General features: G+C 37.1%; 1 protein-coding gene across 1 annotated transcript in view; it reads left to right on the top strand.

Moving 5' to 3' along the window:
• PPIL4 (peptidylprolyl isomerase like 4) overlaps window positions 1–13,754 on the top strand; it is a 40,904-nt gene extending 27,150 nt beyond the window's left edge. Inside the window, exons 12-13 of the mRNA XM_019967570.2 lie at window positions 4,632–4,779; window positions 10,101–13,754. Coding sequence (XP_019823129.2) covers window positions 4,632–4,779; window positions 10,101–10,352 — 400 coding nt within the window. The 3' untranslated portion in view covers window positions 10,353–13,754. The remainder of the gene's footprint in view (window positions 1–4,631; window positions 4,780–10,100) is intronic.

Below are 13,754 nucleotides of genomic sequence, written 5' to 3'. Positions count from 1 at the left end.
GTGTTTTAGGGATACTCTTTCCCCATACTGTGTAAACATTTTTTTCCCCAAGAATTCATCAAGGAAAGATGAATATCAGGTTGACCTGTTGTGTATTTATAATTTTTTATTGTATTGGCTGCCTGCAGTGCCGTCCAGAGTCGGACACGACTGAAGCGACTTAGCAGCAGCAGCAGCAGTACACAAAGCATTGTAAGGTGTTAGAGCTGGATAATGTCTGGAGTGTACTGACATAATCAGCACGAGAGAAGCTTTCATGTGCAAACAAACCAGACAGTAAACTAAGATTGGTCTGAAAAGATGAACATTTGAGGGCATGTGATTGAAATCTTAGAATCATAAAAGGTATGGATAGATACACCTGAGGTTTATTCACCAAATCTTCGAAATTAAATTGAGGCAAATCACTAGAAACTGCAGCTGAAAGAGGGGTGTGTGTAGGACAAATGAAAAGGAGTGTAAAGTAGAAGGAGCATATTCTGCTCATGGGTGTTCAGGCTGAGAAGGAAGGCTAGCTAGTATAAGAGTGTTTTACATTCAAGGTGATAGATTGCTAAGAGTTAAGAAAGAAACTAGGCATGTTTAAGAATCAGTACCTAGCCCAGTGCTGTCTAACGAGACTTCTGCAGTGATGGAAATGTGCTGTATCTCCCCTGTCCAGTGTGGCTACTAACTACATGTGGTTAGCGAGCGTCTGAAGTGGAATGAGGAACAGGATTTTATAGCTTGTTTGATTTTCATTAATCTGAATTTAAGCCACTTCCCATAGCAAGTATTGAACAGTGTTGCTTTAACCCTTTGAAGCTGATACAGAAGATAGGCATGTCCTGGTGCAAACCACGTGTTCAGAGACAGAATATTGAACAAGAGAAAGGAATTCATGAATCTGACCTAGTGGAATGATCTTTATGTTCTTGGTAATTGATAGGTTTCATTTTAGCAAGACATTTATTGTCTCAGGTATAGTAATAGAGGAACAGAACGTATGTTTTCATATATATTTTCACATATATTACTTTATTACTATGGGGAACAAGGGGGATTCTGAAGATTATCTAAATACTGATAGTCAGAAAGACATGGGCTGTACTTTATAGATCATGAGAGAGAAATTACTATAAAACTATTAATAAGATTCAAAAATAGAGGTAGAAGAGGGAACTAGACCTTGGGAAGTAATTGGAGAAAAGAGGTCAGGGGGATCACGAAGTAGGATTTTGGAGAGATTTGACATCTTCTAAGAGTCTTGATGGTAGTAGTGAGTAGAAGATAGTGGATGAGCTAGGAAAGAAGAGAATGAGTGTCTTAGTATTACAAGTAATTAGCCAATACTTATTTGGTTGTTACATGCCCAGAGAAGTTTAGCTATGAAACGTGCCCCCTGCCCACGTGGACCTTGTGTTGTATATTGGAGTTGGGGGGAAGAACAGACATTAAATAATCACCATTAATTAAATATGTCTAGAATGTTGCAAAGAAGTACATCTGTGGGATAGTTCAGTTCAGTTTAGTTCAGTCGCTCAGTCGCGTCTGACTCTCAGGGTCTTTTCCAGTGAGTCAGCTCTTCACATCAGGTGGCCAAAGTATTGAAGTTTTAGCTTCAACATCAGTCCTTCCAATGAACACACAGGACTGATCTCCTTTAGGATGGACTGGTTGGATCTCCTTGCAGTCCAAGGGACTCTCAAGAGTCTTCTCCAACACCACAGTTCAAAAGCATCAATTCTTCGGCGCTCAGCTTTCTTTATAGTCCAACTCTCACATCCATACATGACTACTGGAAAAACCATAGCCTTGACTAGACAGACCTTTGTTGACAAAGTAATGTCTCTGCTTTTTAATATTCTGTCTAGGTTGGTCATAGCTTTCCTTCCAAGGAGTAAACGTCTTTTAATTTCATGGCTGCAGTCACCATCTGCAGTGATTTTGGAGCCCCCCAAAATAAAGTCAACCAGTCCATCCTAAAGGAGGTCAGTCCTGGGTGTTCATTGGAAGGACTGATGTTGAAGCTGAAACTCCAATACTTTGGCCACCTGATGCAAAGAGCTGACTCATTGGAAAAGACCCTGATGCTGGGAAAGATTGAGGGCAGGAGAAGAAGGGGATGACAGAGGATGAGATGGTTGGATGGCATCACCAACTCAATGGACATGGGTTTGGGTGGACTCCGGGAGTTGGTGATGGACAGGGAGGCCTGGTGTGCGCAGTTCATGGGGTCGCAAAGAGTTGGACATGACTGAGTGACTGAACTGAACTGAACTGAACTGAAAAATAAAGTCAGCCCCTATTTCCACTGTTTCCCCATCTATTTGCCATGAAATGATGGAACCAGATGCCATGATCTTAGTTTTCTAAACATTGAGCTTTAAGCCAACTTTTTCACTCTGCTCTTTCACTTTTATCAAGAGGCTCTTTAGTTCTTCTTCACTTTCTGCCATATGGGTGGCGTCGTTTGCATATCTGAGGTTATTGATATTTTTCCCAGCAATCTTGATTCCAGCATGTGCTTCTTCCAGCCCAGTGTTTCTCATGAGGTATGGGACTTATAATAGAGGTGAGGGGTCAGAGGATCCTCAAATGATACTGTAAGTAGTGACATTAAAGCTACAACAAATATGGGGAGATGAGGGCTGAGGTGGGGTACTGTTTTCTTTAACTCTGGTCCATTATTTAAGGAATACAGTTTACATCTTCCCCCAGGACAGTCCAAGTATAATCATACACATACACGCAGAATTGAAAGACAAGTTTATAAAATACTATTTTTATTAGATTCCATGTACTCTGTTTTCTGGTCTATGTTATTTTAAAATGCTGGCTTTCAGTGACCCACTAAATGGATTTTATACCCTGTTGAGTAGCAATTAGAAATACTCAGGAACTCTGATGCACTTGGAACAGAGCAGCATGTGTAGAGCAAACACTGAGGTGAAATCATAGGCAAGGGCTATTGGATTTGTATTCGGAAAAGGAGACTATCCTTAAGGTACCGTGGAAACACTGTTACACGGACTAAAGGAAGAAAGAAGTTGGAGATAGTGGGGTAATGATAGAATGGTACAGGCTGGTTAGCTGTCGCCAGCCGTCTTGTGAGAAGCCAGAGGGTGCAGTGTTTTCCTACTCCCTGAGGGAGCATAGAGCTGTGGCCTGGTGAAAAGAGACGTGAAACTCCAGTCCTAAGGGAAGTGTGTTTGCTTTTACTCTAGTCCTACACGCCACTAAAATAGTTCTGTGTTTTGGGCTTCCTCCTAATCTTTTTTTGAAAACCACTATTCTAGTCTTGCCTGTTTTAGGGTTTAAGATTATTGTTAGAGAGGTCTTAATAGTTTTACATTTTTTCTCATTCTCAGATATTGTAGTTTATTAAACACATTTATAAATTAAAGCATACATTATTATAATTTTTATAATATATTTATGTGAAATTAAGAAAGATTCACTCATAGTTCTACCATTTAGGCAAATGATACGTTTTATTTTTCCTTGTTCCTTTCAAATCTTGATCTTTTACGAAGTTTCATAGTTATATACAATTTTTGCTTCAGGCTGTTTTAACTTATAATTTTTTATAGACACCGTGCCAGGTCATTTAACAGCATTCATTTGTCGTTGTTAATAACTCCCTTTATAATTCCACGTTGCAGTGCTCTGATGTGTTTATGTGTACCTTTATTACTAGGCGGCTTATTCTCAGTTTCTGTTATTTAAGATAGATCCTGTTATGTATGCAGTCGGGCCTCTGCATCTGCAGGTTCTGCATCCGTGGGTCTCCAACTGCAGATGGAAAATATTCAGTAAAAATATACCAGAAAGTCCCCAAAAGCAAAACTTCCATTTGCTGTGGAGGCAGCTAGTTATTTATGTAGCATTTACATTGTATTCACATCTATTTACATCACATTTACATTGCGGTAGGTTTTATAAGTAATCTAGAGATGATTTGGAGTGTAAGGGAGCATGTGTGTAGGTTATAGGCAAACACTATGCTTTTTATATAAGGGCCGTGAACATCTGTGGCGTTTGGTCTCCTTAGGAGGTCCTGGAACCAACCCCGGTGGACAGTGAGGGACAGCTGTGCCGTTATTCACTTGACTTACTGTCACTTCAGTTTTTTATGAATTCTTATTTGAATTTCAACATGATAACTGTTGATATGCCTTGCTAAATTTTCTCCTATAGGACTGAAATTACACTCGAAGAGTCACGTGAGTGTATTTTCATCTTACATAGCTTCTCTGGCATTGGGGTTTATAATGTCTTAATATTTTCAAGTTAAATATGTGCTTCATTTTCTAAGTTTAAATGTTTTCATTATTGACAAATAGGTTTCCTTGTTTTTTTAATGCTACTTATATTTTTCATTTATGAAATCAATTTTTCCCCTGTATTTTTTGCCCACTTACCCATTATAAACTGTTTATTTGAAACAAGAGTTCTTTCCATTTTTCCTGCCTGTGTAATGAAGTAAAATATGAATTAGTTTTGTTTTAGAAATATATTCTATGCTCTGAGATGCTTTTTGCTTTAAAAAGTTGTCTTTAGCCTCATGGCCTCCTTTGTTGACCAGATTCTCATGTTTTAATGTATTATCTGTGTCAGTTCTCACATTTGTCCTTAACTAGTTGCTCCAGTGCCAAATACGAACTTGTACTAGATGAGCAGGCAGAAGACTCAAAGGCAGGTCACTCACACACAAGTAAAAAGCACAAGAAGAAGACCCGCCACTGCTCTGAAGAAAAAGAAGATGAGGACTACATGCCAATCAAAAATACCAATCAGGTACGTACTGTTATTCAGACTCAGCTGTAGAGAAAGACATACGTCTTAATGATGTAATTTAGGAATAAAGGTATGCTTCTGAACAGGGATGGATGCGTTCTTAATTCTTAAGATGTAGAACGGTTTTACTCGGGTAATGAAACTTTAATTTCAAGAATATATATAACAGATTATAAAAGATTGTTTTCAGAATAACTTAACATGTCATATAGTTCCACATTGTGAAGCAAGAATGATTTTCATCCCTATTAACACTTACTCATTCCCATCAAAAACAAGTGTGGTTATTGTAAAAAAAAAAAAAAAATCCTTCTAATTTATCATGTTAATTTATTACCAGGTGTTATGTACAGCACTTATAGCTCTTGAGGTTTTAGAACCTGAAAAAAACATTTATGCCCTCCCATATGGTATATATGAAATAAAAGCCACATTAAATAGTTAGCTTGATCATCCCCAAAGCTTTCCTAAACAGTAAATTTTCTAAGACAATGATAATAAAAATTCCCCAAAGAAAGTAAATTATAAAGAGAAGAAATCATTTCCAACCTGCAGTTTGGCTCTGAGTTAATTGAAAAGCAGATTACATTACAATCCCTTGCTCTGGTTTTTACCACACGAGGACCTTTAAACTGGGCCTGGTAGATGAGGAAGCGTTCAGTTGGGGAGGTTGGGGGAGCTCACGGCAGTGGGCATGTCAAGCAAAGACACAGATGGAGAGATGCAGTGTGACTGGCAGAGTAAAGGATTTGTCTGTCAGAAGAGCTAGGTTTGGGTTCTTTACCAGCTGAGCCACAAGGGAAGCCCAGATTCCTACATTGCTGATCATTAATGTGACCTCATCACGTAATTTAAACTTTCTTGAGCCATGGTTTCCTCCTCTGTGAAATTGAGATAATATTTGTCTCAGGCACGTTGTTAAGATTAAGTGGAAACAAAAAGTGTGTGTGCAAACATTTTCTACATTGGCTGTAACTATTATTTTTACAGTCAGTATGTTTTAAATCACTTGGAATCATTTCTCTCTGTGGTAAGGCCATTAACTGGATTCACATTTCAGTTGTTCCTTTTGATGTTTACAGATCGCTTAAAATATTTTCTATTGTAGTTTGAAAAATTGTGTGCTTCCAAAGTGAAGTCTACAAAGTGGTACACATATGGCGCCTAGCTACTATCCCTGTCCTCTCCCCCTTTTCTTCTTTTCCCAAAGGTAACCATTTTATGTGTTTTATGGTTTTTTTCTTCATTTTAAAAAATGACAGCAAATGCATGTTTTATATGTATTAGCACCCTATTCTGTAGACAGCATATCCTCCTACTCCTTGCTGTCATCCAGCAAGGATCTACTTTCTCTTCTTTCAGTTGCCCTTTTGCTATTTAAAGATTCCCATCATTCATGCCCTACTCTCTGTTTTTAAGTTACACCCTTGTCAATCCCTCCAGTAATCCTCACATGAATCAGTGATAGTAATGTCTCTTGCGTCCTTGTAATGCGAGGTGGATGCTATTGTCTCTGTTCACAAGCAGGTGAAAGATAGAAAGGTTAAGCTACTTGCCAGTGTCTTAATGTAGCCAGTGAGTGGTGGAACCACAGTGTAAATCTGGACCTGGACCCCTACTGCTGTTCCTCTTACCTGGAATGTATTCCTGTCAAAATTCTTTCCTAAATCTCCTTCCCTGAAATATATTCCTGCCAGCAGTTTTCTTTGCTAAATCCAATTGTGAATTCTAATGTAGCTTGTCCCGTAGTATAATATTCCAGTGTCATCTAATAGGAACATCTCCCTATTAATTTTTTATACTCTTATTAATTTAGCCGCTGATCACCTCAACATCTTTTTTAATGGTAGCTATATCACATTTCTATGAATATTTAGCATGTTTTCCACTAAAACTCTATAATGATGCTAAGTCCCATGAGTTGCCACAGCTCCTCATCTTACACTTGTACATGGAATCCGTGATAAATTTAGGCCTGAAATACACGTTGATGTGTTTGAGATAATCAGCAGTCTTAAAAAAATCTGAAAATGGGCTGCATTTCAAGTCTGTGGTTCTCACGTTTGCACCCCTGCCTTTCTGTGAGTCTTTCTTTGTCTTGCTATTTGATTACTTAAGACTTTACAGTAACAGCAGCAAATGTCCTTCCCTTTTGGCAATAATATTCTAACTTTATCTCTTCCCTTGAAGTGTATTAAAGCAGTTGTTTTTGGTTTTATACTTTGATTTAATAATGTAGCTGCACTGATTTTCTTTTCCTTCTAATAAAATAGCATCCATATTTAAGATTTCAGTGGGCCCAATTTTTTCTGTTATTCTGCTTTTTATCCTTTCAAATTTAATCTCAAAAGTATTACGTAATCATTAAAGGAAATTTTCAGTGCTAGGTAATTTTCAGGTACAGCTCAAATTTTCCTATTTCTTGGTCTTTTTGCTTGGTGAGCTTAGTTTCCTAAGAATGCTTTATTTCTTCAAGTGCTTTGTTTTTTATTGACTGACAGCCTTACTGTTCAATTTGAAATCTGTTTATAATTTTTCCACCTCATGTCTTAAATCCAGAGATGGTTACTGTGTTCTTGAGGTTTGAGTTTTACTGGGGTTACAGGAAATGAGTACTCAGCCGTGGCTGCCTGGCTGAGAAGCATCAGATTGCTTGCCTGTCCTCCTCTGTGGCTTTCATAGGTGTTCAGTATTCTTATAATCTGTTTTTGTTATTTTAATAATTTAATATTATTTTAGTGATTTAGATGTGACTAAATCTCCAGTTTACTGCCAGAGACCTCAGCAAAGGTTGATTTTTTAATTTTTTGACTACTCTACAGGAAGTCATTGGCTCAGTTAAGTTGATTGCCTTAAACTGGCCTTTATGGTATTCTTTCTTTTTTTTTAGCTGCATGCTTGTTTAATCATCATGTCTTATTTCTTAAATCTATAAAATGAGTAGAATTTCTAAAAATCCATACTGGAGATGACTTAGAGCTCATCTCAGTCGTTTCCCTTACCTTAAATATGAAGATCCTGACCCCACAAGCCCATGGACTTATAGTTTAGTAGGAGGACTGAAACTTTAACATTTTTTAAAAATTCAGTCAGATACGGTATTTTTTTTCCATTACTGCCCCTTTTTAAGTTTTATATGTAAAGTTACTGATCAGTTAAATAACTTTCTCCAATGTATGTCCATCTCTAGAGTCTCAGTTTCCTTATATCTAGAATGAGGATAACATTGTGAGCACTGAGCACTGTGCAGACACATACTTGGATCTGTTCTAATATGGCTTCATCTAAACTTTTCTCCTTCATGCATACAGTGCTCAGTCTTACTTGCTTTCAGTTTTCACATACACTTCTTGCATTAGCCTTCTTGCAGCCAATCCAAGCCCTAACTCACTCATCCTTTGAGGCTCATCTCAAGTCCTTTTTAGCTTCTCTCTAAACCTTCACTGATAAATCTAACCTCAAGAGGATTTGTTTGACACCTTTCCTAAATGGCAAAGACCATTCGAACCTAGAACTGCCTGACTTCAGAGCTTGTGTAGCTTTGAAAACTAAGCCAAGTAGGAGAGGCTTTAAGATTTCAGTCCATTTCAGATTTTCAGCTTCCTCAATTTTTTTCAAAAAGAATTAAGTACTGTGTAATCTCTTTCTTATTTTAAACACTCAAAGCATTTAAGTGCCTGTTGGTATAATAATGTGCTGAAGACTTTATATCCATCAGTTAAAACAGTCTCTCCATTTAAGAAGTTTAAGAAGTTTATTGCCTCAACCAGCGCTTGCTGTACAGTCAGAATAGTACATACATATTTACATTTTGTGTATGTTACAGGAAGAACAAAAAAAGTCTTTTTCCTAGGGAGGTCACATTTTGCTCAAAAATAATTGGTAAAAGTTTAAGCTGAAACGCCTACTCATTTTCTACCTCGGGGACTCTTAACAGAATGATAGGAACTATTAGCATTGTGGGAAATCGTGAATCAGTTTATAGGAGGTCTTCCACAAATGCTTTGGCATGTGACAGTCTTGTTAGGTCTGTTTTGCCATACTGCAGTCCCTGTAATAAGCATAATGTTTAGTATCTGGACATTATATGGAATAATTGTGAATCATTTCCTTAAAACCCAGTCCATAACCATAGGTATTCATCACTTGGATTTTAAACCTTGACATTTGCATCTACTGTAATAATGTCTAAGGTAATAGAATTGGGCACTTGGGAGTTCAGTCCTCAGAATTTCCCCTTTCTTTTGAGAAATCTTTTAAGAAAGTTGAATTTTATCAATTATTCTTGAAAGAGCATTGGCTCTGATATCTTTAGATTTCAGCCACTTGCTGAGATACTCGTTTTGATCAAGGATAAAACATAAGCAGAGATAGAGTTGTTGTGCTGTAACTAGCCCTTTTCTGTATGGAAAAGTTACTGTTGCTACTTGAGAGGCTTCTCTGGTGGCTCAGATGGTAAAGACGGTTAAGAATCCACCTGCAGTCCTGGAGACCTGGGTTCAGTCCCTGGGTCAGGAAGATCTGCTGGAGAAGGGGATGGCACCCACTCCAGTATTCTTGGCTGGAGAATTCCATGGACCACTGCTATTTAGTTATTGAAAATAGAAGTAAATGTACCCACTTTGTCATCTTTGGGGCAGTGAATTCTTTTTTAAAGAACTGTGTCAATAATGATTTTAATAAAACATTTATCGGCTATGTTAATAATGATTTTGTTAAAAAACATTTAGTCTAAACAAGAAACTTTATTTAAAGATTTAGAGAGAAGCTGTTATAAAAAATACTTTAAAAACAATTGCTCAGACCCAAGTATTCAGAATCTGTTTTCTCTCCTCTTTAGACTGATTGACCTGTCTAAAATCTCTTTTGGATATGTTATTTAAATGATGTCTTCTTTATAGCTTTCTTAATGGGGATTTTCGTAGTTTCATTGTAGATCAGTGATGGAACCGCATTTTGGGGGAGGGGGGAAGGAGGGAGTGGAACGATGGCTGTGCATAACCAGAATTCTTGGTATTGCAATTTTGCCCAAAGACTTATTTCAACTGGGCTATTTCAGTTCCTTGTTTTTAGATGTGATCTTTCAGTTCAGCTGAAATAGTAGATACAAAGCAGTGAGATCAATGAGAAAATGGTTAACTCTTTTTCTGAATTATTTTTGCTTTTTAATTTACAGGATTCTTGGCATTAGTGGTAGTGTTCAAATTTGACCTGTTAAAACTGCTTGCTAATGGGAGACATGTCTTAAGTTTTGTGAATTGATAGTACCTACAAAATGATTATTTTACTGTTTCACTTATACCTCTCTATTTCTTTGATAGGATATCTACAGGGAAATGGGCTTTGGTCACTATGAAGAAGAAGAAAGTTGTTGGGAGAAGCAAAAGAGTGAAAAGAGGGACCGACCTCAGAATCGAAGTCGTAGCCGATCTCGAGAAAGGGACGGCCACTATAGTAACAGTCACAAATCCAAATACCAGGCAGATCCCTATGAAAGAGAAAGGAGTAAAAAGAGAGACCGAAGCAGGAGTCCCAGGAAATCCAAAGATAAAGAAAAATCCAAGTACAGATGAAAGTCGAAGAATCAGACATGAGTGCTAACGTATTTACTCTTGTATAACTTGGAGTACCAGATGTTCAGATTTTGTATGAGAGCAGTTAAAGACTCTGCTTGTTATTTTTTTTCATAGTAGGATTATGGCCCTTTTAGATTAATACTGATTGTGTAGGGCGCTAAAAGACATAAAGAACATTTTCTTTGTATACTTTTTTACACTAATTTTATTGTTATACATAAATCAGTAGTTTTCATTTTTAAAGTCTTTCATATTTTCAGTCTTTAATGAAGTATTTCATACCTGCAAAAATACACAATCATGTATATATAAGGTATAAAGAATAATAAATGTCCATGTACCAATCAGCCAACTTAGGAAATGAATATTGCTGGCATTTTAAAAGTGCCCTCTCCTCAAATAATTATTATTTTGAACGTTGTGTTTGTCATTCTCTTGCTTATTACAGTTCTACAACATATGTAAATATCCCTAAATGAAGTACTAAGTTTTGTATTTTTTTGAATTTTATATAAATGGTATAATGTGTGTTTACTTCTGTGACTGGCTTTTTTCAACTTAGTGTCTTCTAAAAGTCATTCATTTTTATTGCTATACTGTATTATATGACAAGTCCGTAATTTATCCATTCTTCCGTTGATGGATGTTTGGGGTTTTGGTGTTTTGTTTTTTTTTTGCTGTTGTACACAATGCTGCTATAAACATTCTTTATCTAGGAATAATTTGCTTGGTCATGTGATATGGATATTTTCATCTTTATAAGATAATGCCAAATTATATTCTGCAGTGGCTGTACCAGTTCATACCCCTAGGCACTATTTGAATTACCTTTGTTTCACATGGTAATATTTCACATCATGTATCATGTCTAGTACTTGCTAATTTCAGACTTTTTAATTTTGCCAATCCAGTGGCTGTTAAGTAGTATATTATTGTAGTTTCCAGCAAGAACACTACTATTATTCTTACATTTGTTCTTCTGTATAAAGCTTTTTTTAAATTCTTTTTCTCTGGTTGCTTTAAAGGTTTCTCTTGATCACTGCTGTTAAGCACTTTGATTATGATGTGCTTGGTATAGTTTTTGTTTGTTTGTTTTCCCCTTCATGTTTCTTCTGCTGGAACTGTTTATCTGTAGGTTTATGGTTTTCACCAAATCTGGAATTTGGGGGGCTTTTTCATTTTGGGGGTTTTTTTGGTCTCTGTCCTTCATTTCTTTCCCTCTGGGACTGTTAATTGTGTGTTAGACCACCTGACACTGTCTCGCAGCAAGCACTTTTGTGCTCTGTTTTTGTTTTTACTTTGTCTTTTTTTTCCTCTGTCTTCCAGATTGGTTTCAGTCGCTATGTCCTCAAGTTCATTAGCCTTTTCTCCTGAAGTATCTAATTTCTTATTAATCCTATCCAGTGTATTTTTCACCTCATACATTATATTTTTAATCTTCAGAAGTTCCATTTGGGTCTTTCTTAATATCTTCCGTGTCTCTCCTTCCAGACTCCTGCTTTCCTCTTTTTTTTTTTTGTTTGTTTGTGTTTTGTTTTGGACATCTGACATGTTATTTGTAATTACTATTTTGACCATTCTATCATCTACCATTTCTTGTCTGTTTCTATTGATTTTTTTACCCTGTCATTATTAGGTTGTAATTTTCTTCTTTGCATGCCTGATAATTTTTGGATTTTACATTGTTGGATGCTGGAGCTTATTCCTTTAAATATGTTGAGCTTTGTTCTGAGAGATAGTTACTTAGAAGCAGTTTGATCCTTTCATAGCTTGCTTTTACACTTAATGATCTAGGACCAGAACAACCTTTAATCTAGAGCTGGTTTTGCTCACTACTGAGGTAATAACCCTTCTGAATAAGCCTCCTTCTTGCCTGGTTTATAATGAGTTTTCTCCACTCTGGCTATGGAGAATGAGAACTGTCCTGAGCCCTGCATGAACTTGAATTTTACCACTTATTCCTTTCTGGTGGTTCTTCCCCACCTTTGGGTGGTTTTCTTAAGTGTATACACTGTTTAGCTGAAGCCTCAGGGGAACTCTGCAGATCTGGAATTCTCCCTTTGTAGCTCCCTCCTCTCTCCAGCACTCTGTGTATGTATTAGTCACTTAGTCGTGTCCAACTCTGTGACCCCATGGACTGGGGCCTGCCAGGCTTCCCTGTCCATGGGATTTCCCAGGCAAGAATACTGGAGTGGGTTGCCGTTTTCAGTAGTCTGCCCCACAGATTTTACCTTGGTGTCCTAAACGCCCCACCAGGGGAACGCCCGGGCTCTCCCTGCGGTCAGTTCGGGCAGTGGTAGGGCTTTCCCTGTTTGTTCTCCTCTCAAGAGTCACTGTCCTGCACAGTTGTCCAGTGTCTGAAAAAGTCTGTTGTATATGTTTTGTACAGGTGTCGCATTGGTTAATGTGGAGAAGGGAAATCTTGCCCCTGTTGCTCCATTTTGGCCAGAGCGGAAGTCTCATTTGAATGTGCATTTCCTAAATGCTAACAAGGTTGAGCGAGCTTCTTTTCATGTATATTCATTTCCTGAATGCTCTCAGTGAAAAGCTTATTTCTTGTCTTTTGTGCATTTTATGTTATTGCCTTTTTATGTTTCCTTAAGGAATTAGATTGTGGATACTAGTCCTTTTTTACTACTAAATGCTGTAAACATTTCTCGCCGTTCGTGGTTACATTTTCACCTGTTGATGCCTTTGGAAGAGCACAAGTTGTAAATTGCGCCTCCCCCACCTTTCTCCCCAAACTTTTTAATAGGGGTTTCATACATGTGTAGAAACACAAAAACATAACAAACCTCCATATATATTCCATCCAGATTAAACAGTAACATTTTGTGGTTGAATAATTTTAAAGTAAATTGAAAACATGATATTTCACCTTTCAGTATTTCACCATGCATTTTCTACAAAGTGTCCTCTGTAACCACAATAGTATTGTCACACTGAAAACAAACAACAATCTCATATTATGTAACACATACTCAGATTTCTCCCACTGTCCCAGGGATGTCATTTTTTGGTGTTGATTTGTTTTTAAACCCAGGCTCAACCATGCTTCATGTAGGGCTTGTTATTGTCATTTTATTCTCTTGGTCTAAAAGAGTTTCCTGCTATCCTTCCACCCCAACCACTTTTTTTTTAAATGAGATTGAAGAGTTCAGGCCAGTTGCTTTGTAGAATATTCCATATTCTGAAATTATTTGATGATATCTTCATGGTGTCCTCCCATCCTTTCTACTTTTTATAAGCTGTGAGTTAAGTCTAGATATTTGATTAAAATTAGGTTATGCATTTTAGACAAATTTTTAAGTTTAATGTCAAATTTATTAACCTTTCCCTATATGTTTTGTGCTTTTTGTATTTTGTTGAAGAAATCCTTAATAAAGATATTCTGCTATA

Source organism: Bos indicus, chromosome 9 (assembly GCF_029378745.1).
Source record: "Bos indicus isolate NIAB-ARS_2022 breed Sahiwal x Tharparkar chromosome 9, NIAB-ARS_B.indTharparkar_mat_pri_1.0, whole genome shotgun sequence".
NCBI classification, from domain to species: domain Eukaryota; kingdom Metazoa; phylum Chordata; class Mammalia; order Artiodactyla; family Bovidae; genus Bos; species Bos indicus.
This window is presented reverse-complemented; position numbering and strand designations above follow the sequence as displayed.